Source organism: Bos javanicus, chromosome 3 (genome assembly GCF_032452875.1).
Source record: "Bos javanicus breed banteng chromosome 3, ARS-OSU_banteng_1.0, whole genome shotgun sequence".
Classification (NCBI taxonomy): Eukaryota; Metazoa; Chordata; class Mammalia; order Artiodactyla; family Bovidae; genus Bos; species Bos javanicus.
Genome location: NC_083870.1, coordinates 89,872,511 through 89,899,709, shown reverse-complemented (window position 1 = coordinate 89,899,709; position 27,199 = coordinate 89,872,511). Strand labels below are relative to the sequence as shown.

Below are 27,199 nucleotides of genomic sequence, written 5' to 3'. Positions count from 1 at the left end.
GAGTCCTAACAATCCCTCTTACAGAGTCTGAGAACTCATCTTCTGCTGCCAAATTCGAAGGACAAACTTCCCTAATACTCTGATCTGCTTCAATGAGAATATCTGCATAGTCTGTAACAACTTACAAAACTTTCCCCTATCCACTACATTACCTGCTTCTCACAACACCCTAAGAATTGCTAAATTATTCTCCACACTTTGTAAATGAGTGTGATGAAGGCCAGAGAGGCCACTGCATCACCCTTGGGGATAAGGTAGTGGACAGTGGCAGGGCACTTGCTGCAGCCTGGGCCTTCCATGCTCTGCCCAATGGCATCTAGCTGGCTTTCTCTTAGAAGCCCTAGCAGGTGGCAGGATGTCACCCTGTCAGGCACCTGAACATCCAGATCCCCATCAGCCACAGAGCACCAAGCTCGCCCTTCACATCCCAGCTCTGTGAATTAATGAACTTTTTTCAATCCAGAAGAGATTCATTTATTCAACAAGCACTGAATGATGGAGATTAATGAAGGAAGAATCATTTTCCTCACTTGATTTCTCAGTAAGGGAAAGGGAAATGTAACATATCGAAGTCCTGCTTCTAAGGATGGAGACAGAGGTGTTGCTCTATCTTCTTTGAGCTTTGCTCCATCTACTACAATGAAATGCAGTATCTTCAGTGACTAGAAATAACTGATGAGAAATTTAGTCTCCCATTCTTCTCCCACTCAGTTGTCTTTAACCTCTTGGTAGAAGATCAGTGCCTCATAGATCAGGAAAAGCAATGGGCACCCAAATCTGTCCCAAGGCCACCAGTGGAGTTTCTAGGCTTTATGGGTAGGTCTAGAATATGGACAGCAAAGAAGCCAGAGAGAGAGGTCACAGAAGCTATTTATGGTTGAAATCAACAGTGGCCGCCCTAAGCCCTCAAGCTTTACAAAGGAGGCATTTTGAAAGATGAAGCAGTCTATTTTCCAAGAGCTTCCCTGGTGGCTCAGATGGTAAAGTGTCTACCCGCAATGCGGGAGACCTGGGTTCGATCCCTGGGTTGGGAAGATCTCCTGGAGAAGGAAATGGTAACCCACTCCAGTATTCTTGCCTGGAGAATCCCATGGACATTAGTCAGGCACTCAAAGGCATGAGTCTCCTAGATGATCAGCTCTGCCTATCCACGCAAGAGTTCTCTCTATAGCATTGCCTACTGCCCACTTCTCGCTCCTTTGACCTTGAATTTCCTACCATCCTTAGTATCACCACTGTGCCTTTCTTGCTATTTCTCAAACACCTTTCTCTTTCCAGTGGCTCCTCTTCTGGGTGCTGTTAATAAATGTCAGTCTTCTTAGGATTGTATCCTTGCCTTTTCTCTGTGACTTCACCTGTGAAAACGACCTTCAAAAGGGCATTTCTTTCACTCTCTAGTTTCAGCTCACCCTTTACCCCATCAGTCTTATTCCAACCTTCTGCCAAATCTTCCAACTAGTTATCAAACCAGTATTATCAGCACGTCCACCTGACCAAGTCACACTCATTCCAACTTCTGCCCCAAACCTCACTTCTCTTGCCTCTATTCCTACTCAAGATGCCACCAAACACAGAACTGCAAAGACAAGAAATCTTAGACCACACCCTCTCCTTTACCCCATTGTCATCCAATTCTGTTCATCCCATGTTTGCAAGGTGGGATGTCATATCCATCCTATTCTCTCTCTTCTCTTTGCATTACCACCATGGCAGTTCAGACCGCATCCTTAACCTTGGTTGAAAAGTTGGCCACGTGAGCTGAAAATACTTTCATCAATCTGTAGCCTATTAATGACAGTGAAAACTCCTCAGCACTCAAGGAGTTTCACAATCTTGCAATCATCTCTTCCTACCTTATCTTTGTCTTCTCCCTTATATTCTATTTCTCTAGCTGAACAGGTCCGTCTGCTTACACTTGCTGAAAAGGCCCTATTGTTTCAGTCTCGGTGAAGCCATCCCCTCTGTCTGGAACATCAGGATCTCTGATGAAAGTCTCACCTCTGCTTCAAAGTAGAGCTCAATGCCAGCTAGTGCACCAGGTTAAAGGGCTCCTTTACTCAAGAGTCTTGGGCAGCTGAGCTCTATGACTCTCAGACTCCTTATGTGTACAAAGGGAGATAATATGATGGCAGTAGCAAGAGCCCAAGGGTTGTTGTGATAATTAAATGGAGTGCTCCATACATGATGATGATGATGATGAAGCCTTCACCAATGAAAACAACCTTCAGTGATCTTCCTATCAACTCCCACAGTACTTTATTTCTGCCTTAGACCGTCTACAGCAGAAGTCCCCAACCTCTAGGATCTAATGCCTGATGATCGGAGGTAGAGCTGATGTAATAATAGAAATAAAGTGCAAAATAAATGTATTGTGCTCAAGTCATCCCAAAACTATCCCTCCCCCCCACACCCTGGTGGGTGGAAAAATTGACTTCCACAAAACCCGTCCCTGGTGCCAAAAAGGTTGGGGACTGCTAGTTTACAGCATTTCTCTTGTTTTGTCCTTGAAGCTCTCACCTCTCTGGGGCTTACTCTCCTTCTCTGCCCTATCTTCTAGCTGCCTGACCAGTTCTTTAGTCTCCCGGAGGATCTAATGGTACAGTCAGTCATGTACTTGGCCTGTTCCATAAGCTCCAAGGACAGTATCTGTGTCTTGTATCTCAGCTTCTAGGCTAAAGGGAAGCCTAGAAGCTGCCTGTATGTTCTAAGGAAGGTCTCACTCAGAGAGGCTTTCACTTTCTGAACAATTACTTCCTACACAACACTATCCCAGGGACTTCCCCAGTGGTCCAGTGGTTAAGACTTTGCACATCCAATGCATGGACTGCAGGTTCAATCCCTGGTCGGGGAACTAAAATCCCACATGCTGCACAGCAAGGCCAAAAAACAAATAAATAATTAAAATAAAAAGAGAGTAAGAACTAAATTAAAATCTATTTTAAAACAAACAAAAAATTTGTTTTTTAAAAAAGGAAAACCCACTATCCCACACTGTCAGTCTTGGGCAATCATCTGCCCAGGGGCCTAGCTGTTTTGTCCTCCTCCATACAAAGAGCTCTTTAAAACCAGAAAGTACAGATTTTCTAGCTCACTAAATACAGAGCACTCTGCATAGCCCCAAGCACACAGTGGGTCTTCAATGTCAGCTCCTGTGCTGGGTTTTGAAGCCAGACAGACCTGGGTATCAATTCCTGCTCCCTGTTCACCAAGCAGAATGACCTCACACTGGCCACACTCCCCTTGTAAACCTTAGGACCCTCCCTCATTAGTAACATGGGGTCAATAATACCTATCCCCTGCAGATGCTGAAGAGGACTTAAGATAAGGCATATTAGTTTCCAGCCCACTAGATAGTGGGTCAATGGTGTCTAATCCTCTATCTCATCCCCTAACACTGACTCACATGAACAGATTGCCCAGCCTCCTAAGAATTGTCACTTAAAGTGGAGAATATCATCACCCTCATATTAGATCGGAGAAGGCAATGGCACCCCACTCCAGTACTCTTGCCTGGAAAATCCTGTTGACAGAGGAACCTGGTGGGCTGCAGTCCATGGGGTCACTAGAGTCAGACATGACTGAGCGACTTCACTTTCACTTTTCACTTTTATGCATTGGAGAAGGAAATGCCACCCCACTCCAGTGTTCTTGCCTGGAGAATCCCAGGGACGGCGGAGCCTGGTGGGCTGCCGTCTCTGGGGTCGCACAGAGTCGGACATGACTGAAGCAACTTAGCAGCAGTAGCATATTAGATAGATTTTCCAAATAGTCCTGAATCCCTAAGAATGATAGTAACTAAGGAAAAATTGCTACAGTGTGTGTGTGTGTTGAGGGGGTGGGGTGGGGGGGAGGCGGGGAGGGACCTAAATCCTAATCTCAGTGCCTGTGTTTGTTACATGGCAAATAGGGCCCCTCCCCCCCCACCCCCTCAGGCAGTAAGGAGGTCTGAAGAACTCTGTAGCCCTCTGATCAGGGATGACACAGTTGAAGGATTAACATGATCATTCTCTGTTGGTGGTCTTGGTAATTGCACAGATATAGTGGATTGTAAACTGGGGGAACTGGGTCTCCCACCAAGGCACCGCTCGGCCAGCCTGACTTCACATTTTTTTTCAGAGTTGAAGACTCGACTAACCTTTAATGAGGAGGCAGTCTTGGGGAACCTTGTTTTCTTGGCAGTGCTCTCTCAGATAAAAGGAGATGGGGGGTGGGGAGGAAGTAATGAAGTCCAGATGTGGGCAAACCGAAGCCTGATCCTGAATAAACAAGTTTTGGAGGTATAAGTTCTTCTTCTTGTCTCTCCAGCCAGAAATGTGCATGTGGTACAGAGCAGGCTCCCATGTGCATCAGAGGCCATCATCCAGATTTTAGGGAGACAAACAGGACACGTGTCCCTGCTCGCCTAGGTCCTCTAACATCTTTTGACCTAATGCTTGTCGGTTTCTGCTCGAAATGTACGGCCTCCTCTATGATTTTCACAATCATATATATTGAGTACCCAAGTTTGTGCCTTATGCTGCAATATAAAATCAAAATCAGACCAATCCCTACTCTAGCAGAATCACCAGGAATAGTCAAGTAAACAGACATGCTAGTTCAATACAGTTACCGCAAAGACAGAGGTGGGCCCAGGGACCTCTGGGATCTTTGGAAGGTGGGGGAGGAGGCAGTCAAGGAATGCTTCCTGGAGAAGGCGACATTGGCTTGGTGTTTATTTAAGCACCTACCACATGCAAGAGGGAAAGATCTGATCTCTGCCTTGCAAGAACCTATTATCTAGCTAGGGAGATGAAAAACGGACACAAATCACATTGCAGGGTGATATATATTGAAGGTGCTATCTGTCTGCTAGAGATGGGGCAGCTTCGGGCAGTTTAGTGACAAGAGACAACACATAGCTTGTTAGGCGAAGGTTCAATCCTGGATCACCAGCACCTGCCATGCCCTGTGGGCTTAATAAGTAATTGTGGAAGGGAAGCAGGCTTTAGAAGGCAGCAATGGTCTCATTTCAAAAAGCCTTGCCCTAGAATCAGAGGACTCCTGGTCTGGCCCTGCCACTCACTAATTACGGGAAAGTCACTTCATTTCTTGATCTCCAGTTCCCTTAGCCATACCAATCCACCCCTGAGAATCATAGAATCACTACTAAGTGCAGACAAGAGAATGTGCACATGAAGGGCACTTTGTAAACTGTACAACACTATAGAGATGAAAAGGCCACTTCTCACTGATGACACATATAACGTCAGTTGATTTGACTCCCAGAACTAGCCTATGCAGTTGGTGAACTATTGTCACCAATTTACAGTAAACGTAGGTATAGTTCTTTTCCACAGGGGTCAATGCCTTGACAGAAGTTGAAGGACACGTCACAGAATGAAGAAGCTCAGAAGTTTTAGGCCACGAACCTCAATCAAAGCCAAAATCTGAGCTTTTTCTCTAGTTAGGAATGTCATAACAGAGGTTCAAAATGGATGGGATGTGAGGAAAAGGAGCATTTTTATGGCCAGAGGGAGAAGTGGATTCACTCATGACTCACCAAACTTCAACTCCCAGATATTAAGAATCTTTATTAAACCCCTTTCAGGGTCTGACCAAAGCAAGCACTTGAGCCCATGTTTATTTAAAAGGAATACTAAGCATTTTTTCCATATTAAAATCTTTGCACATAATTCTTTGCACAGCATGGTGCAAGGCAATTGGAGAGAAGGCTAGATAAAAGATGATATTTACTGTTTTTGCTCCTAATCTCACTGCTGCTAGAGTCATTAAACCCTTAGGAGGCAGGGATAGGAACCACTGCCTTGTGGATTTGGAAGGAATTCCTATTATGCTATAATTTCAAAATCTAAGATACATCTGAAAAAGAGGTCAAAATGACCCGATTTTTCCACGTCTCCTGCCACAGAAAGGTGTCTGCTTTGTCTATAACTTCTGAAATTTGCATCTTGAAACCCCACTGGTGTGCCATTCCTTTGTTGTGGGGACTGTTCAGACTGGAGCAGGGGCACCCAGATCAGTCAAGGCTTCTCTTGTTGTTTTAAACAAACCTGACATTTGGCGGGAGGAGGCCAGGGCAGCAAGTAGCAGGCTGATTAGATTTCCAGCTCCGGGTCCCCCTTCACCCTCCCTGACTGTCATTCACGCCCTCTGATCAGAAGCAGATTCTGCATGGAGCCAGCCAGGCTCTCTGGCCAGTCACAACGGGAGAGAGGGTTGTTGTTGTTGAATTCAAGTTGTATAGCTTTTCCAGAATTGACCATATGTATTAATGGGAATTATTCACTTTTCCTCCGAGGTCTTTGCTTTTCCTCTTGTTCATGATTATTCTGGTTCTTAATGACAGGTAAGCGGGTGAGCATACCTCATTAGGAGCCCACATCTCACGCCTCCAGCTGAAATGCAGGGGCAGCTGGATCAGGAGGCTAAAGTTTTTTTGCAAAGAGTATTGGCACGAGAGTCAAGAGACCTGAGTTCTCATGAATAAACTACAAGGGAAGAGCGGGAGATGTGATGAATCCAAAGGCTGGAGGGCCTTTCCTAATTCTACTTCTGCCAAGTAAAAGGTCTTGACTAAGTCACTTCATCATTATTTTTTTTACTTCTTCATTTTTTGATGCTGTTTACTCACAATAAAAACAGTGAACGTTTGCTGAATATACTGCCTGTGTCAGGCACTGAGTTGCTTTCCACATATTAGCTCATTTATTTCTGAAAACCTTCATAAGTAGACATAGTATCTCCATTTCACAGATGAGAGCAAGGAGGCTTACTAATTTTCTACACGTTCCATAGCAGAGGAGCTTGGAGGTAAACCAGAGCCCACACTTTTAACCCCATGTGAAACTGAGACACTGGAAAACTCTGTGTGTGTGTGTGTGTGTGCATGTATGTGTGTGTTGGGAGGGTGCAAAAGGCTTGAATACGGCCCCAGGTTTCCAGGACATAACAGTAGCACCTGACAAAGGACAGCTTTCTCAGAACCAAAGGGAAGCACCATCCAGACCTATGCTGCTGGCACTGTGAGGGTGGGGGAAATGTCCTCGAAGCCCATCCCATAACATCCCACCCCACAGCCAAGGCCCAGTGCATGACTCTTTCAGGGGAATCTGGGAGGTCAGGGAGCATTTTAATTAAAACTTCCACATGACACAAGGAGAGAAGCCAGCCACAACCAAGCTCTTCAAAGCAGGTTTTTCTTAGTGAGGAAGGAAGAAGCGAGGACCCAGAAGAAGCGACATGAGCACCCTGGATCCTCCTAGCCCACTGCAGCTAAGGATGTCCCCCCCCAGGTGAGAAATCAAACAGTACTCTCATTTTACAGATGAGGAAAATGAGGCCTAGAAAACCCAGGTGGCAGTGGTTTAGTTGCTAAATCACGTCCAACTCTTGTGACCCCATGGACTGTATGTAGTTCACCAGGCTTCTCTGTCCATGGAAATTTCTCAAGCAAGAATACTGGAGTGGGTAGCCATTTCCTTCTCTGGGGTTCTTCCTGACCCAGGGATGGAACCGGGGTCTCCTGCATTGTAGGCAGGTTCTTTACTGACTGAGCCACCAGGGCAGCCCAGGGATTTACCTAATTCACATACTTCAGGGGGCCCCAGGTCTCTCTCCCTGGTGCCGTGCCCAGGAGCAGCCCACTAGGCAGGCCACTAATAACTGCACGTAAAGAGAGCAGAGACCACAGACCATCCCTGTGAATGTGATATTCTTACCTCAACAGCTCCCGAGTTAGAGCCAGCTTCTAAAAGGATTCAATTTAACTGAGCGTCCAAGTGTCAAAACACCTGTTCAAACCTGAGCGCCAGATACCGTGTTAAGTATTCACCTTCCATTACAAACGTTTTTTCCAGGCAAAGCCATTCTTCCTAAAGAACTCAACCCCAACTGTAACTCTGGAGCAGAGAGTAAAATTAGATTTTGTATTTCTCAGCCTCTGAACACAAAGCTCCTTGTCCACCTTTACCACGCTTGCAAATGGACTGTTTTTCTTTTAAAGGTTGGAAAGAATTCTACTTGCCTCCCTGCCCCCTCCCCAATGTCAAACTGTTGATTGTGTGCCTGGTTTACGATGTTATTAAAAAACAAAGAGGGGTCTCAAAGTTTATAACCCACCCCCAGAGTGGGGAAGTCAAAAGAAAAACTTCATGGAGTGCACTCCGTGGACCATCAGCTGTTCATATTTGATGCAGAGAAGGCAAGAGTAGCTAACCGCCTATCCCACCGAGCACTTGAATAGGACAGCCAACCACCTGTCCACAATCAAGTCAGCAACATGGACAGAGGGCTTTGGAATAAACCAGGTTTAGGCTTGAACCCCAATTTTTACTTGCTTTTGACTTTGAGATATCACTGAACTCCTCTGAGCTTCCGCTTTTCCATTTGAATGATGGGAACACTAAGCCCCTATTTTACATGCAGTGTTGCAGTGTTCTTAATATTGGGCTTCCCTGGTGGCTCAGAGGGTAAAGAATCCACCTGCAATGCAGGAGACTCCGGTTCAATTCCTGGGTCAGGAAGATCTGCCGGAGAAGGGATAGGCTACCCACTCCAATATTCTTGGGCTTTCCTGGTGACTCAGCTGGTAAAGAATCTGCCTGCAAGGTGAGAGAACTGGGTTGGGAAGATCCCCTGGAGAAGGGAAAGGCTACCCACTCCGGTATTCTGGCCTGGAGAAGTCCATTAACTTTCTCCCTTCTTGGCTTGCTAATATAGGCCAAAGATAAGCTTCCATGATTGGATTAACACAAAGATGACTTAGAATCTAGAAGAGAGAATTTTTTATCTTGGTGAACGTGATACTTAGCCCTTTGCCCGTGTTGCTGGGGTTCAAGGACAAAGAAAAAACTGAAAATAGCAGATATGTGGAATGGATGTCTGTGGAAACGTATGAACTACAAATTATAAGACTGGATTCCCTCACTCGTCCCCTCCCCTGCTCTAAATGGACACATCTAAAACAAAGCTGTGATCTAAGTACAGCCCAGATAGACGACACCCCAATTCCCACATGGCTACCATTGCTCAAAATAATTCTGGACCTTGTCAAGCTGGTAGCACATTTTTGCACCTGCAGTGAGGGCTTCATCCTCTAAGGGAAGATCTGGATATAAGTCTAGACTTTACCCCTGGGTATGAGCGACCTGGTCAGCAATTAAGAGTTTATCAAGTACTTCAATATTCATGATCTCTTTTATTCCTCACTGCAAAGCTTTGAAGCAAGATGGTCACCCTTGGTTTTAACTATGTACAAGCTTGGCAGTGGAGGGCCAGGTCTAGAACCTAGGTCTTTGGACTGCAGGTCTCATTTACCAGGTGAGAGAATTAAACAATATGCCAGATCATGCCAGCGGCATTATCACTGTCAGAGCAGCAGCACAATCGTGTGGAAAAAAATATAGAAAATGCCCAAGATATTCAGTAAGGCATTTCTCCTGTCCTCTGGGGCTCAGATTTACAACATGGCGGCTCAGAGCTCAGACTCTGGAGTAAGGGACGTGCACGCATGCTCAGTCACTCAGTCGTGTCCAACTCTTCGTGAGCTCACGGACTGTAGCCTTGTGTCTCTTGGTCCATGAGATTCTCCAGGCAAGAATACTGCAGTGGGTTGTCGTGACCTCCTCCAGAGGATCTTCCTGACTCAGGGATCAAACCCTCATCTCTTATATCTTCTGCATTGGCAGCCGGGTTCTTTACCACTAGCACCGCCTGGGAAGCCTGGGATAAGGAAGACAACTAGGTCTAAACCCCAACTCTATCATTCATGAACCAAGTGACCTTAGGCAAATTATTTTTACTCTGCGGACCTCCGTTTCTTAATTTGTAGAAGAAAGATAAGGACAATATCTACACTTTGACTATTGTAGAGATAATGTATGCAAAGTATTTTAGAAGGTTGCTTAGCATACTTTTATAATATTTACAGTGCATATGTATTTTTTTATTTTAAAGTATTAAGTTGGACAAAAATCTCTTTTGGGTTTTGAATATCCCAAATGAACTTTTTGGCCAACCCAATACTTTTAGTAATAGTAGTAACTGCATGAAATAGTGTTAATCAAGTGAAATTCTACTTGATCTTCTAAACCTCTGCTATATCAGATAGACCATGATGTGCTGCCAGGGAATCAGACAGGTTGCCCATCGAAGTCTGGGCGCTTACCGCGAGGATGGCAATAACAATCCCCACAGCGGTGAGCACAGCGTCGTTGATTGTCTCCCCAGTTTTCTGTGGATACTTGATGCTCTCGTCGTTGCAGTAAAAGCCCCGGTGGTAAGGCTTGATGGTGCTCGTCTCGATGATGATGAAAGGCAGGCCGGCTGGTCAAGATGGAACCATCATCACCATGTACAGGGGAGAAAATGAAACAGGGAAAACATCAGTGCAAAGGGGCCAAAGAAGAAGCAAACACCACCCCAGACGGCAGCATCGATAGTGACGTCGATTCCTTGCCTTTGTAGTGACCCCTGGCACCCTACTCCAGTGCTCTTGCCTGGAAAATCCCATGGACGGAGGAGCCTGGTGGGCTGCAGTCCGTGGGGTCGAGAAGAGTCGGACACGACAGAGCGACTTCACTTTCACTTTTCCCTTTCATGCGTTGGAGAAGGAAATGGCAACCCACTCCAGTGTTCTTGCCTGGAGAATCCCAGGGACGGCAGAGCCTGGTGGGCTGCCGTCTATGGGGTCATACAGAGTCGGACACGACTGAAGCGACTTAGCAGCAGCAGCAGCAGCACAGCCTTCTCTGGGGCTTCCCAGGTGGCTCAGTGGTAAAGAATCCGACTATAGTGCGGGAGAGACAGGATTCCATCCCTGGGTTGGAACGATCCCCTGGAGAAGGAAATGGCAACCCACTCCAGGATTCTTGCGTGGGAAGTCCCATAGATAGAGAAGCCTGGCGGGCTACAGTCCATGGGTCGCAAAAGTCAGACAAGACTGACTAAGTGACGAAACAACAACAAAGCCTTCTCCACATGCACCCCCTTTCTGCCTTCACTCATGACTAAGAGATGTAGCATGAGCCTCTTGTCTTGACCAAGAGCACAGAGGGAGACAGTGCAAGCACCAGGCAGGAGCTTTTCCACTATTCTACGTCATCCTGCTAAAGTCAAAGCACGATTTGTAACTATCACTAACAAAGTTCCAAATCTAATGAGGTCTCATGATGCCTCCAAGTGCCTTCCTCTCTTAAGCCAACCATTTCCCTTTTGAAAAGCTCACCTCAAGGCACTCAGGCATGGAATTCTGAAAACCCTGGAGTAAGATAATCTGAATTTGAACCCCTAGATCCACCACTTCCTAGCAATGAGGCTTCTGCTTCCTTCTCCATCTTCCTGAGCCTTAGTTTCCTCACAAATGAGTTGTACTAATGCCTAAAGGGGATCAAAGCATTCAAAACTCCTAGCAGAGTGCTGGCACACAGAAGCTACTCAGCGAACAGCATTTCCAATTCTTTTCTTTCACTGTTCAACAAGACATTGACAAGACTGAACAGAGCTGAGCTGGGCCCTGCTGCCTGCAGACCTGGAGCGGAGCCCAAGGGCATCAGGAGCACCGCGAGGCACTCTTGCAGCTGCTGCGAGTTTATCAGCGTCCAGTTCAGATGCCATTTTCTTAAAGGTCATGGAAAATAGATTTCATCACCTGCCAGGAAAGGCCCTTATAAGCCTGAAGCAAAAAGTGAAGGCCCACAATCTCTTTTGCTTGGACCAGGCAGCAGCCTCCAAATTGGTCTCCTGGCCTTCTGTGCCTCTTACATATATCCACCTGTTTACTTCCTGGGCATGAGCATGTCATGGCCACGCTCAAGGTTTGTCAATGGTTCCCCACCACGCAGGACAAGATGACGTCCCTAAGTCCAACCTCTGGAGTTCCCACAACCCGAACCTCCTTGACACACACTCCAACCAAATGACACAGGACCTCTGTCTTGGTTCGTGCTCTCCTCTTAAGCTTGAAAGACACTTCCTCCCCTACCTCCAAGTTCAACACCAAGCCCCATTGCCACCTCACCAAGATGAGGAAAAGGTAAAATAGAAGTGAAAGGTGAGCCACTGAATGTCAAGACTAAGGAAGACCGTGAAAAATATCTGGCCAATGATAATAGCCACTGCTGATGTGCGCCAACAATGTAGAAGACACTTTGCATCCATTTTTGCATTGAGCCCTCTAATGACCCTGAGTGGTCATTTTAAAATCATATAAGCACTGCTATCCCTCATCTCCCAGTAGAGAAAAGAGAGGCTCAGAATGACTGTTTAGCTCACTCAGAGTCTCTTAGTCCACCTCCAAAGTGCCCGAATCCCCAGTTTAACTTTACAAATTGGTTTCATCCATATAGGAATTTCATTAGTGGGGGAAAAAAATGTGATAAGCAGCCATTTAAAAGATAAGATTCCATTTTCATGTTTTTCCAAAAGAATTAAGCTCATGTCATGTTACTCAAAGGCCCAGACTGCCTTAAAAAAAAAAAAAAAAAGAAATGTACCATGAACTCCACAGTTTTTCAATGACTTTAGTCCAGGCCAGCAGTGATAAAAATGCTCACTTTCTAAAAAGTGTATTTATGTATCACTGTGCATACACACATGGATTTATTTGGTTTTATTCTTTGGATTTATTTGAATTCTACGGCTATTTATTTTGTGACCCCTAACTGCTTCCTGCTAGAACAACAATTTACTTTATCAAATTCATACTGGTGCTTTGAAAAGAAAGCCCAGCCACACACCACAGCATTGTGCCTGACCTTCAGAAAGTAAACACAGAGGGGCCCTGGAAGGCAATCACCAGCAGCTCTTGAAATTCTGTCTCTGCAAGGACGGAGAAAAGGAGCAGGAAGGGGAGACAGTGAATGCGTGTTCTGGCTTAGTGGTGGCAAGTGCAGTTAGCTGGTCCTCTTGGGTTGGGGGCTAGGAGACAGAAGATATCCTGTGGGCCGGAGCCATCTTCATTCCACTGCCTGAACACTTTGAAATGTGGCCAAGTTGGCTATGAAAAGGAGCTGCGAAGCCAGCAGTATGATATTAATAGTCCGCTTTTAAAGTTCCACACATCGAGATCAGCCCTGTTAGCTTCGCATCTGAGCCCGGCCGCAGCCTCTGTGGTGCCGAGGAGCCAAAGCGTTGCTAATAAACTCAGGAAGGGAACAGACCCCCAGTTCCTTACATTTGTGCTCCGCTCTTAGGCCTCCAGCTTCTATTTTTAATAGTGTTCACATGATAGGCCTGTAAAACATATGTTTCTAAGGACAATAAAACACATATAAAGGAGCTGTGGAGTCAGACTGAACTTGGTTAATGATTTCAACTCTGCTCGCCCCTACTTGAGCAAGTTACTTCCCATCTCACGACCCCCTTCTCATCTGCTCAATGGGAAAAATGAAGACTTGCTTTGAGATTGATGGGATGGTATAATACATAAATGTATTCACTCACTCATTCAACAAATATTTATTGAGTCTCAAATATGCCTATGAAGTACAAGGAATACAGAAATGACATAAGTCCTGCCCTCAGGAAGCTTATAGTCAAGTAGGGGATGATATAGATCATGGAATGAAATCAGTACAGGGAGTTGTTTTAGTTGGAAAAAAACCAGGCAAGAGCATGGGGAAGGGTCAGCGCAGAGTCTGGTGCACATTGTGGACACTCAAAAATTCTGTAAGGAAGAAGGAAGGGAAAGTCCCACAGAGAAGGTTAGGAAAGAAAATCTGTCTAGTCAGTTCTTCTGCACTCAGCCTGGGAGCCATCCAAGCCCTCTTCCTTCCTTCCTAGTCCAAGGCTTGGGGAGGGTTTCCGGTTCCAATAATATGGATGATGACCACAAGCAGACAAGAAGTTGGATCTGAATATGGTTCATTTTATTTTCTTGAAAGGCATGGAGACAGCATTGAGAAAACCCAATGGCCTTTTCTGTCTCCCCTACAGACTTGTGGCATGATTGGGGGTGATGCCAGTCGAGTCTTGACTTGGCTCCAGGAAAAGAATAACCTCAGATTCCCTTCGGTTGATGGGAAAAGCATAAATATGTCTCCCTCAATGGGGCAGCCAGTCCTCAAGTGACATAATGCCTTGCCTCTCCAGGACACAGAGATGAGGCCATTCTAATCCAAAGCAGGATTTCCATTTCCAATGTTGGCACTATCTTTATTACCAATCACTATATTTCCTGACTGTTTCATTTCAAGAAAATTCCTAGTGATAGGTACTGGAAATTGAGGTGACAGTACATCAAAGTACCTGGCCTCAAGAAGCTCATGGTGTTGTAAAAAAGTCAAGAAAACAAGTGCACTAAAATATTTTTACAGTGTGAGGACCGACAGATGTAGAAAGTACAATGAATGCACAAAAGAGCACTCTACAGGGGACACTAAAGATGGTCCAGAGGGGAGGTTTAACTTGACACTCATGTGAGTAGGTTTCTGGGATCCTAATGCAGGCATAGGAGAAGGCAATGGCACCCCACTCCAGTACTCTTGCCTGGAAAATCCCATGGACGGAAGAGCCTGGTGGGCTGCAATCCATGGGGTCGATAGGAGTTGGGCACGACTGAGCGACTTCACTTTCACTTTTCACTTTCATGCTTTGGAGAAGGAAATGGCACCCCACTCCAGTATTCTTGCCTGGAGAATCCCGGGGACAGAGGAGCCTAGTGGGCTGCCGTCTATGGGGTCACACAGAGTCGGATACGACTGAAGCGACTTAGCAGCAGCAGCAGCAATGCAGGCATGCATGCTAAGCCGCTTCAGTCATGTCCAACTCTGTGCGACCCCATGGACAGCAGCCCACCAGGCTCCTTTATCCATGGAATTCTCTAGGCAAGAATACTGGAGTGGGTTTCCATTTCCTTCTCCCTGGAGTCCTAAATACACTCATAGAAACAGTGTAGCTTAGGGATTGCAGTAGGGCTTCCTAGGTGGCACTAGTGGTAAAGAATCTGTCTACCAATGCAGAAGACTCAAGAGACACAGGCTCCATCCCTAGGTCAGGAAAAATCCTCTGGAGGAGGAAATGGTAACCCAAGCCAGTATTCTTGCCTGGAAAATCCCACGCCATGGACAGAGGGGCCTGGGAGGGCTACAGTCCATGGGGTCACAAAGAGTCAGATACAACTAAGCAACTGAGCACGGAGCACAGGGACCACAATAGGCTATCAACAAAATGAGGCTCGCTGCTATGATGAAAATACAATTCTAAATCTGGCCACAGAGGTGGCAGAGATACCCAAGGTACAGAAGACCCCCACATAAACTGGCAAGTCAGGCAAACCTGTGGCCTGTTCTGTTCTCAGCACTGATGGAACTACTGAGTTGGAGCCCCAGCCTTCCAGTGGCCCAAAGGCCAATAGGAGAAGCAGTCATAAACGTTAACACACTAAGTCACCCTAAGGTTCAAAAGGATTAAAGTGACTTACCAGAGTCACTGGGTCAGAAAAGCTGTGGAGGTGGATGGGATCAAATGCTCTGACTCCTGGGCACATTCTAAAGTAAATGAGTCACTTAAAATAGAAGGAAGCACCTATGAGTATTAATAATTAATTGAAGCTCAGCAAATCTCATGATCTTTGAAGAAAGAAAGTGCTTTGTTTGGAACAGTCAAGGCAACAGCACTGGCTCCTGTTCCCTGAACATTTACCGTGTACTACACACATTAGTGTCTAATATTATTAAAACTCTGAGGCCAATATCCTGGAATTAAATTTATCTATACTGAAAGGTACATTATAAGCTTTTTGCAAAGAAAAACGAAAATGTAAGTGAACACACACACACACACACACACACACACACACACCCCATCTGGTGATTCTAAGACCTCAGACTCAAGCATTTCTCCTTCTTTTAATCAAGGATCAATTAACTTCCTAAACCTCCAGGGACCTCTTGGGATGTGTAGGCTGCAGGGGAGGTGAAATACGAACTCACTGACAAACACTTAATGGGCAGAAAATCAAAGCATGAAGAAAAGCCCCTGTGTTGGGTTCAGCCTTTGAAAGTTCTTGGGCTTTGAAAAACTAACAGTTGGGCAGGTTGGGCGGTTTGGGGGTGGGGTGTAAAAAAACATGGGATAAGTTTTCGTGGCCCACCCATTGATAAAGTCATGTGGGAAGTGTTACCAAAGTGACCCAAACCCAGAGCCCTGCTCCCTCCAGCCGCAGCTTCAAGTTTGTGCAAAATTAAACACAGCCTCCTGTTCTCAAAGTGATTTTTAGAAAGCATTTGTGAAGGTAGGAGAAGAGTAGGGTGGGAGAGTGAATGAGAAATTTTTGCACTTTTGCATGACCAAAATCAGATCATCAGGGAGAGATTTTCCCATCATTCCTGTAGGCCTTTTCCAGAACTGTCCAACTTTCCACTTCACCCAAACTGTAGTTACCCTAAAATGAGCCAAGTCTAGCATTCAGCTAATACCTGCAGAAAGCCTACATATCTACTCACAAAATAATATTGGATAAAGAGCCCATGTGCAGTCTAGTTTAATGATTCTGTGACAGGAATTTATACATTTTAGCTAGGGTATAGAGTTCTATCAATTTTACTGTTTTATTCCCTTTGCAAATGGAAAATTAAGGCTCAGAAAGGTTAAGAAGCCCATCTGAAGTCAAAATGAGCAAATGGCACCAATTCAGACCAGTATAGAAGTAGAGCTCGACAGGGGACTTCCAGTGGCAAAGAATCCACCTGCCAACTCAGGGGACACAGGATGGATCCCTGACCCTGGAATTAAGATCCCACACGCCACGGGGCAACAAAGACTGTGTGTCCCAACTACTGAGCCCGTGTGCTCTGGAGCCTGCAAGCCCCAACGAGAGAGAAGCCCACACACCACAGAGGAAGATCCTGCTGCTACTAAGACCAATGCAGCCAAAAATAAATAAATATTAAGAAAAAGAAAGAAAAATACAGATGGACCACACCGGGTTTCTGATTCCAAAGAGTTTAGAATCTAGTTAGGAATTAATGTATTTTAATCTCCACAACAGCTCTGAAAAGTTAAAGGCTCTTATTTTCATTTTTACCCAACAGAAAATTGAAGCCAGAACTTTCATAACATGGCCAAGGTTCCCAAGTGAGTCAACTGGTCACTGGGATTTGAACTCAGGTCTGTCTTTCTTTTGGCTTATGTTTTCTTACTCCATGACCTGACCCTCCCTTTCTTTATAAATGTCTTCCCTGTTAAAATATGACCAACTGATTTTTTTTTTAATCACTTAAGGCCAGAATGGTCAACCCAACTACTACTTAGAGGTTCAAAATACAAATATTTATGTTGCTTGTAAGTGACAGGGTTTCTATTTAAAGTAATTAATTGCTACTGGTCTTAGAAGTGTGCAAACTTTCTTTGGTTTACGATATTTGTCCAGATTTTTAGACTGGACACAATCCAGATGAGACAAAACTAAGTTTACTATGAAGGCGTTTCCCACCTTTGAAAGAGGCTGCCATGAAAAACACTTGCTGTTGGCTGGTGTGAACATTCAGCATTCTGGTCTAGAGGTTCTCTTTGACAAATGCTCAATTCTTTGGTCCTGGAAAGCTCAGGCCTTTTTTTTTTTTTTTTTTCCACAAAAAGAAGATTGTCAGAACCCAAAGCAACCACATGGTAGAAATGAAGAAAGGAATGGCAGGTCCAGCCCTGGCTCCTGGGTTCCTTGAGTCTAAATCCTGGGTCCTCAATTGGATTCCACAAGCACATATGGACAGTTCCTGAGCACTGGGCACGGTGTGAGGTGCTCAGCACACAACCTAGAGCACCGTGTTGGGTTCCTTAACTTCAGAAAGTTTCAGGTTCTGTGACAAAGAGACACCTGACTTAGTCTATTTGTGTGTATGAAAAATGACTTTGAATGGTCTTTCTAATTTGAAAGTGCTTAAAGTATTATAAAAGCATTTTATCCTTTAGAATAAATAATAGCCACCTTAAAGTCTCAGCTCTGGCAGTTTTGGCTTTTGCAGTTGGAATTTTAAAGGGCTGCCATATCCACCAAGAAGTAAAAAACAGGTCATCCAATAGTCAGTGATTTATGCCTTTCACTGAGAGAATTCCAGACCTCTTTTGTTGCCATTATATATTTCACAAATGGGATACTTTCTTTCTATTACTACACAAAGGACTTATGATTCCTCTCCTCCAGGTAAAAATAAGTCAAGACCTCCTTTCTCTCTTTTGATGCCTCTTTAAATAAGAGTGGGAGTCCATGTACACTCATTGGGCACTTATTGTGTGCCAGGAGGTTTGGATATATCAACTAATTTAACTCTCAAAACAATCCTCTAAATTATCAGTTAATTACCAAAGCACAGAAGATTATAATTTGCCTCAGTGTCCACTTTGCTAATAAGAGGTGTAACCAGAGTATGTAATCAAATACTCTGACTCTAAAGTTCATTCAGAGATGGGGCCAGTGAGCCTGCCCTTCTTAAGTACACATAAACTGTCTATACAGATGATTCGCAAAGCTACAAAGCTCTGGAAAGTGGAGGTTGACCTTAAACAAGGATTAAAAAGTAAAGCCTTAGATGTTGAGATGCATTTGTACAGATCCAGCTACTCTCAGTCTCTCTTATGAGCCAGAGATGTTCATTTGCAATATACTGCCCAGAACTAGGACATGGTAAGAATCACATGTGTGGTTTCACAGTTCTTAGGTAAATGATCACCTCTGATCTTCCTGACAATTTTGGAAAGTAATGTTTTTAACATCTGGATTAAACTATCACTGGCAAACTCTGATTCAAGACCTGAATATGTTTTCTACAAAGGAGCCACTTAGCCACGTAACCCACTCTGGCAGAGTTACTTTTTTCCAATTCAACCAGAAATTTTGGAATCAGGCAGACAGGATTCTACTTCTATCACCTGTCATGCTTACTGTATGACCTTGGGCATGTCACTTGACCTCTTTGAACTCCATTTCCATCACCGTGCAATATTTCTCAACATACAAAGTGGATTGGGAGGACTGAGACAATTTATAAAGCATCCAGTAGTCACTTGGCTCTGTAAATGTTACTTCTTGCTTCTGTATGTGATAGGAAGCCACAGAAAGCTTTTAAGCAGGGACAAGACATGATCAGAGTTCTGTCAAAAGCCACAGCCCCACCAGCCCCTTTCCCAATGCAATCTGATCCCACGGGAAAAGCATGCTCATAAAATCCTTTAATTCCAGGGACTTCTTGGGATTGTGTAAACAGAAGGGGTTAGCAGGAACTGGCACCCTGACGCAGAGAAGAAATATCACAGCAGGCACCCTGCCCTGCATTCTTAAAGATCACAGGAGGCTGAAGGGGAGGTGTAATAAGGGTGAAAAACATTTCTTATTTTTCCAACAGTTAAACATACATTCGTCAGCAGTGCGCTCTCATCAGTCACGCCATCCAGGTGTACACAAACACCAAGTTCATGTGGTGGTACAGTAAACAACACGGGGACTGGCAGGACATCAGACACTTTAGAGATAGTCAAAAAGCAAGCCTGCAGCCAGATGCAGCGCCAAAAATGAAGAACTGAAGCATTATTGGAGGCCTTGCAAGAACAAAAACATGCTGGCAGGTAATCCAAGGCCATCAGGGCACTTTAAGCCAACTCATCAAGCTACACAGCCCTACCAAGTTCTAGGTCAAAGTTGACACACTGGCAGCCCAAGGCCAAATCTAGCCTTCAGAGATCTTCTGTTTGGCCCACCCAGTTTTTAAGATATTTTTAAACTCATCATTAATATTTAACAACAGGAGGTCTTACATAACATTCAGATTTCAGCTTCCTTCCTTCCTTCCTTTATTTATTTATTTATTCTTGGCCTCACTGGGTCTTCATTCTGCACAAGGGTTTTCTCTAGTTGTGGTGCTCAGGCTTCTCGTTGCCTTGGCTTCTCTTGTTGAGGAGCATGGGATCTAGGGGTGCGAGGGCTCAGTAGTTGTGGCTCATGGGCTTAGTTGCTCCACGGCATGTGGAATCTTCCCCGACCAGGAACTGAACCTGTGTCCCCTGCCTTGGCCGGCAGACTCCCAACCACTGCACCACCAGGGAAGTCCCAGATTTCAGCGTCTTAAGCCAGCTCTACTGTCCTGTGGCAATCAATGTAGGTAGAGGTAACTAGCTACACAGACTCTCCAAAGCACTATCATGCCCTTCTGTCCCCCTGATAACCAAGGCTACATCCTGGTTCCATTCCCATTGAATCTGTGCTGTCAATCTTCCTGTAACTGGTGTACTTCAGTCATTTAGGTTAATAGTAATATCTGATCCCTGGAGATGTTTGGTTTTTCCATCCCTGCTCTCAAGAATATAAAATCCTTAGTTGAACCATAAAAATAGAAACAATGAACACTTGATTCAACTTATCATCTCCTCCATGGTAAGTGATAGCCATATTAGATCCATGTGGATGGGTATGTGCATGGGTATGTCAAAGACGTAACCAAAGACCGTGCCTCCTATCAATGTTTTCAAAGCCAAACATTGTGTCAAGTCACCACTGCAAGGCAGTTAATAATATCTGCATATTAGACACAAGGAAACTGAAGTTCAGTAGCTAAGTGATTTGCCAAAGATCTCAGTTAGTAAAAGGAATGAGGTAGGAAGCCAAGGCTTGTTGAACAACAAAGTTCTTTGCAAGTTTATTCAATGAGGGTGGCAGTCGGGCCAGAACGAATCTGCCTTACTGGCCAGTTAAACAAGGTGTACATGTTAATAAATTACATGGTTATGCTTCAGGAGAAAGAAGTAAACACAACTTATACATGTCTATGTGATATACTAAGTGAAGTTATCAGAGAATTCTATTTTTCAAGGCAATAGTGTTAAAGAAAGAAAAAGCCTCTTTCTGATTAGAAGCTCATTCATTCTAAAAAGTAAAGTCAAGTGAGAAGGAATTTACAAATAAAATCCACCAAATAGTTGCTGGTAATTACAAATCTTACTCTAGCGGAGTCAGGAACATTATAGTAATATGCTGGAAAGTTTTGAAACTACAAGAGATCCGAGGCGTCAGTTATTCCAGTTCAGTTCAGTTCAGTCACTCAGTAATGTCCGACTCTTTGCCACCCCACGGACTGCAGCACGTCAGGCCTCCCTGTTCATCACCAACTCCCGGGGTTCACTCAGACTCATGTCCATTGAGTTGGTGACGCCCTCCAAGCATCTCATCCTCTGTCGTCCCCTTCTCCTCCCACCCTCAATCTTTCCCAGCATCAGGGCCTTTTCAAATGAGTCAGTTCTTTGCATCAGGTGGCCAAAGTATTGGAGTTTCAGCTTCAGTATCAGTCCTTCCAATGAATATTCAGGACTCATTTCCTTTAGGATGGACTGGTTGGATCTGCTTGCAGTCCAAGGGACTCTCAAGAGTTGAACTCTCACCACAGTTCAAAAGCATCAGTATTTCAGTGCTCAGCTTTCTTTATAGTATATTCCATTTACTAGATGGGAATACTGAGACCCATCACACCCTAGCATTGTGATTACTCCTTTCTGGGAAATCTCTTCAGAAAAGGGTCCTTATTTTATTTATCTCTGTATCCTCAGCACAAAGAATAATTCCTGGCACTTACTGGGTGCTCAACAAACATGTACTGAATAGATGTATAGGAAACAGACTAAAATTCAGAAGAAAAGGCTCCACCCCTAACACACTTTATGATCTGTGAATCCTCCCCGCCATGCTCCCTTGCTTCTGAACTTAATCTAATCTCTTTCATATCCCTAAATCCTGTTTTTTGAACACAGCCTCCCAAAGCAACACAGTACCCCCAAAGCGCAGATGACTGTGCCAGGAATAAATTATGGAGAACCTAACCAGCTTCAAGTACCAGATGGGTGCTTAGACTGGATAATCTTTAAGACAATTAATCTTCAGAGTTTCCCACATGTTTCATGGCTTGAAACTATCAGAAAATACTGGGAAGGGGTAAAGTGAGGAGGCTGCTGTGATGATTTAGCACCTGGTCCACCCTGTCCCGTCCGCTAAGGGCTAAGGATCAATTTCAGCACACCTCCACCTAACCCAGTTGCTCTGATCTTATTGGGAATTTCTGCCCTGAAGAAAGTTCCCAGTAAGAGGAAGAGCACAGATTTCAAGAAAGCAACAGACCTGGATTTGAAAACCAGTTTTGCTACTTATCATCTAAGCAATCTTCAGCAAATTGCTTAACTTCGCTGAGGCCCAGTTATAAAAAAAAGGACGCCAAGAGCCACTTTGAAGAGCCATGAGAATGAAATACCATATTTAATCAGGGTATTTATTAAATGTACCTTTGCATTTAACACAGTCCTAAAAATCTACTCTCTGGCTGTTTCCACGATACCAATTAACCAGCTTGACTGGTTTCCTCCAGAAGGTGGCTGGACTAACCTAGACAAGGCTGTGTCAGCTCAGACAAGGACTGTCACGCAGGTTGCCCAAGATGACAGCAATTCCAGTGCGCGGCTGAGAAGACAGCCCTCACCCCAGGAGCACCCTCCCCACTCCTGGCCCTGTCAATGTTCCTTTTGTAAAACACAGAAACCTTCTTCAAATCTGACAGCTGCCACCTGCACAAATAATTCAAGGATGTAATTTTGTAACTGAATACAAGCCCTGAAAGCTGAAAAGTTTGAAGTCCAAAATAATCCCTTTGACCTTCTGCCTAAACACTCACTAATCACTTTTTAATTTGTAGTTTATTTCCTCTCTCTGTGCTGTCCTTCTAGGCTATATTTTCGTTTTAGACGTATCCAGGGAGTGAATGGCATTACAGAACACCTGATTAAAGTGCAAGTCAAACTTCTCTCCCAGACATCTGAGGCTTGGTGCACGCCTCACTGAGTTCTCCAAATTGCACTGGGTGGCAAGAAAGTGAAGGAGAAAAAGCCTGCTTTGAAGGAGGGAACTCCTCACTGAGAGAATTATGAGCTACAGAAATTAATAAGAAGTGGTCTCTGCCCTCTAAGAAGGCATACTCTGGGGACAACTACCCATGATGCCACGTGACGGGAACTTCCACGGAGGCATTTCTAAAACATTCAGGGTGCATGGAAGACGCCCTTTAGCACATGACTTGGCAGCCAATAGGCATGCAATACCGGTTTATTGACTAGCCCAGTAAATGCATTTCAAAGATTCCTTGCTGTCATTCCAATGCCAATTTTGTACTTAAGGCAATACAAAAAAGAAAAGAAAAATCCAGAATAGAAAAGCCTCTCCCACCCCCAACAAACTGCTTCAGTGTTTCACCCACATCTCCTACCTACCTTTTACCCTTGAGAAAAAAGGAGAAAAGTAGTGTGAGGGGACCCACCTAATTCCTAAAACTCAGATACTGAAAAGACACAAAAAGAGAAAAAACAGAATTAAAAATGTTATTCATTCCAGAAAAAATCTCTTCCTTGGAGGAAAAAGTTTCTAACTTAATCATCACTCAATTCAGTTCAGTTCAGTTGTTCAGTCACGTCCAACTCTGTGACCCCATGGACTGCAGCATGCCAGACTTCCCTGTCTATCACCAACTCCTGGAACTTACTCAAACTCATGTCCATCGAGTCAGTGATTCGATCCAACCATCTCATCCTCTGTCATCCCCTTCTCCTCCTTCTCATCACTAGGATCACTATAAATTGTAATAAGTTGAAGGTAGATCAGTATATTAGAGTCATTCAGCTTTGTGTCTGTTCTAGTAAATTAGCCTACTGAGTAAATTTCACCTACTGAGCAAGGAGGAGTCTCGAGTAGTCTGAGCTGGCTCAGCTCGACCAATATCCTGGAAGGAAAATGATCTCCACACTAGTTTTTAATTCAGTGGAGTAATGCCTGGTAGTAAAAACACAGCACAAGTGAGTTTGGGGAATTTAAGTTTCTCTAGCTAAAGTGCTAGTCGCTTAGTCGTATCCAACCCTCTGCAACCCCATGGACTGTAGCCCTCCAGGTTCCTCTGTCCATGGAATTCTCTAGGCAAGAATACTGCAGTGGGTAGCCATTCCCATCTCCAGGGAATATTCCCAACCAAGAGATCAAAACTGGGTCTCCAGTATCTGCAGGTGGATTCTTTACCGTTTGAGCCACAGCTAAGGCCACCTTAAAAATAAATACTAACAAATGATAACTAATAATAGAAATGTTAACTGCTGCTAACTGTATATCACCACACTTCAGCTCACTTGGGTTCTATTTCTTCATGGGAACTTCGACGGAGGCATTTCTAAAATATTCAGGGAGCACGGAAGATAGCACGTGACTCGGCAGCCAACAGGCATGCAGTACCTAGTGCAAAATGAAAGAGGCGGTCCCACCAGGTGTCTAATGGACCTTCCGGAGCTGTCACCTCTATCCAAGGAGTGTGAGGCATGTTTTGAACAAACCATGCTTTGTTTCCATGGCATCCTCACAGAGTAGATGGGCATCACCTCCTGTCCATTATCCCAGCTGGGGCCACCGGGGACCAGGCTATTTTAAGTTTGTGAAGATTCAAAGATGCTCATTCATAAAAATAAAGAGCCTCAGAAAACATCCCCAAATCTGCCAATCTTCAGATACAAACCAAATTCAAGACAGGCAGCTCTTGGCTCACTCAAAGAAGTAGATATCAACATTTTCAGTGTGGGTTAGAGGCGGGGGGAATTAGCATCAGTTACTCCTGCAAACTGGATACCATTCTGGGCAGTTTGAGCTGCCTCTCATTTGTGAAAGTGAAAGTGTTAGTTGCTCAGTTGTGTCCAACTGTCTGTAGCCCCATGGACTGTAGCCCACCAGGCTTCTCTGTCCATGGAATTCTCCAAGCAAGAATACTGGAGTGGGTTGCCATTTCCTTCTCCAGGGGATCTTCCCACCCCAGGGATCAAACCTGAGTCCCCAGCATTGCAGGCAGATTCTTTACTGTCTGAGCCATCTAACCCACCCAGTAATCCTTTCCAGTAAACAGTACCCGCTTGATTTTGCAAAGGCCAGAACTGAAGATGAGAAATAAGTCCACAGAGCAGCAGTGCAGGAATGCTGCCAGGTCAGGCTGGCTTTGCACAGTGCCCCACATCACATTTCCTATGTGTAGGTGACTTGACTGGACCTCCAAAGGGGTACTTCTCAGCCCTCCTTAGCTAGAAATCCTTGTGCGCTGGGGCCACCCTCCACTGCTCTGGCCCCGCCCCATCCCCACCAGGATCAGGGAAACAAAATGTGGGCATTCAGATACACGTGGGAGAGCCACAGCAGTAAAGAACTCCTAGGTGGCTTGCTATAGGAACCCTATTGTTCCAGAGGGAAGCTCTTGTGCCAAAACTCTGCAGGAAGCCACTGCTCCATGATGCATTTTTCAGCTGTGAAGAGAAAAGGGTAGCTCCTGGGATGTTTCTTCAACGGTTCTGGAAGCCAGGCCCTTAATCCTTGCAAAGCAGCAAGGAGCCAGCTTCTCTCAGAGGGACAGAATGTCTAGAGTCCTTCTTCCAAATAAAAACATAAAAAGAACTCGTCAACATCCCCTTTACAACCTCTCAAAATGTATGAATCAGGAAAACGGGGAGTAGAGGATATTGAAGCCCAAGAGTTGGGGGCGTTCAGGCCTTCTCTGCTCCCCTCTTTTCCTCATGACCCTGCCCACTGACCTCTCTATTGCAGTAAATTACAAAGCCCCCACTGTTCTCTCTACCCATCCTCCCCCCAACCTGTCCCCCCCACACACCCCCCACACCCCCTCCCACTCGCCCCCCCTCACACACACATACACTTTCTTAAAAGGGCGAAATGCCAAATAACATTATTCTCCTTCACCATGGTATTGCCACGAGAGCTGCCTGGTATGTTTGCCTGAAAAATGGAAGGTTTTCATGGAAATCTCAGGCTCCACTACAGCTCACCCTTTGTGGAAATGGATTTGGAAAAAAATGGAAGGAGCCCCCACAGAAACCTAATTGGGCAGACAAGAGCAGAGGGCAAGGCCCATGGAATGGCTCAAAGGCCCCAGGAATACTTGAGTGTGCCTTTGGCAGCCCTTAGGAGGCCTTCGCACTCCAGCAAAGCCCCTCTCTGCAGCCCCACTCTGCCCACTGTGCCCCTCTGCACAACATGGCACCCTGTAAAGGCACCACGCCTCTGGGCAGGGACCCTATTATCTCACATGCAGGGGAGGGGAGGACTTACAGGACATATATTATCCAGGTGTGCCTGCAGGTGCTGTAAATCGCAGAAAACGTTCCTTCACTGCCCAATGATTAACCAGCTGAACACCAAGAAAAATAAAAAGAGTCTTCGGGCTTTGGTGTGGTCTGGTGGCAGTTTGGAGGGAGCAGACTCAGGTGGGAGTCCCACCCCCCTCTGACACATGTGGCAGTGTGACCCTGGACTCGTGAGCTCTCAGGACATCTGCGTCCTCCCTGGCAAAACAGATCAGGCAGTTCGGAAGGGCCGCTGTGAGGATTTCCTGAGATGGTGTGTCACACAGCCTGGTTCCAGCAGATGGGCTCTTAACGTTTCTTCTTCCCCATCCCACAAGCGCACAAAGGGGAGGGGGACAGATTCCTAAGAACAGGACAGGATCTGTGAGAAATCGTCTCTCCTGTCGTGCTCCAAGGACCTCTGAGAGCAGAGCTGTGTATGTGGGCTCTGGCCTGTCCATCAAGATGACAGAATGGGTCTTGGGGAATTAATTATTCAACAGACTCACCCTTCACAAATCCCATCCAAAGGAATGGTTGGATGCCTTTTAGTACACGGACTATACAAAATACTGAAAGGCCAGCGCACTTCAAAAGCCTCACAAAAACCCAGGCCTGGGTTTGGCAGGAGTTCCTCAGCCACTGGGTTTTTCTGTGTGTGGTTTATAATAACATGCAGACCTGATGCCAAGTCCTAATCTATTAAGGGACTGCCAATTAGCAGGAGGCTTAGAGCTGCAGGTTTGAGAACTGGGGAGCAGGTCTAATTAGGCTTGCAAATCATTGCTGCCCATCGCCCCTCTCCATCTGACCCAGGCTATACTGGCCAATTGTTCTGCACACATCCTTTCCATATTCCTCTCCACACAGCTCTTTGTGGGTGTGTTTGTTTGAAGGTTCCAGGCCTGGAGGTCAGTGCTTATTTTCATGTCTGTCTTTAAGAGTGACGTGGAGGATCAAACAAGATTACCTTCTGGATAGTGACTCTCAGATTTGGTCAATCATCCAAACCATCAGGGACATTTATTAAAAAACACATTCTGGGCACGGCCTAGAACCCACTTGATAACTCAATCAG

The 27,199-nt window shown here is 45.2% G+C and overlaps 1 protein-coding gene across 2 annotated transcripts in view; it reads right to left on the bottom strand.

Annotated features, from left to right (window-relative positions):
- The window catches only part of PLPP3 (phospholipid phosphatase 3), an 89,401-nt gene that overhangs the window by 34,013 nt on the left and 28,189 nt on the right, over positions 1-27,199 (bottom strand). For both annotated transcript variants that reach the window (XM_061411813.1, XM_061411812.1), the window contains exon 2: positions 10,166-10,323. In XM_061411813.1, coding sequence (XP_061267797.1) covers positions 10,166-10,323 — 158 coding nt within the window. The remainder of the gene's footprint in view (positions 1-10,165; positions 10,324-27,199) is intronic.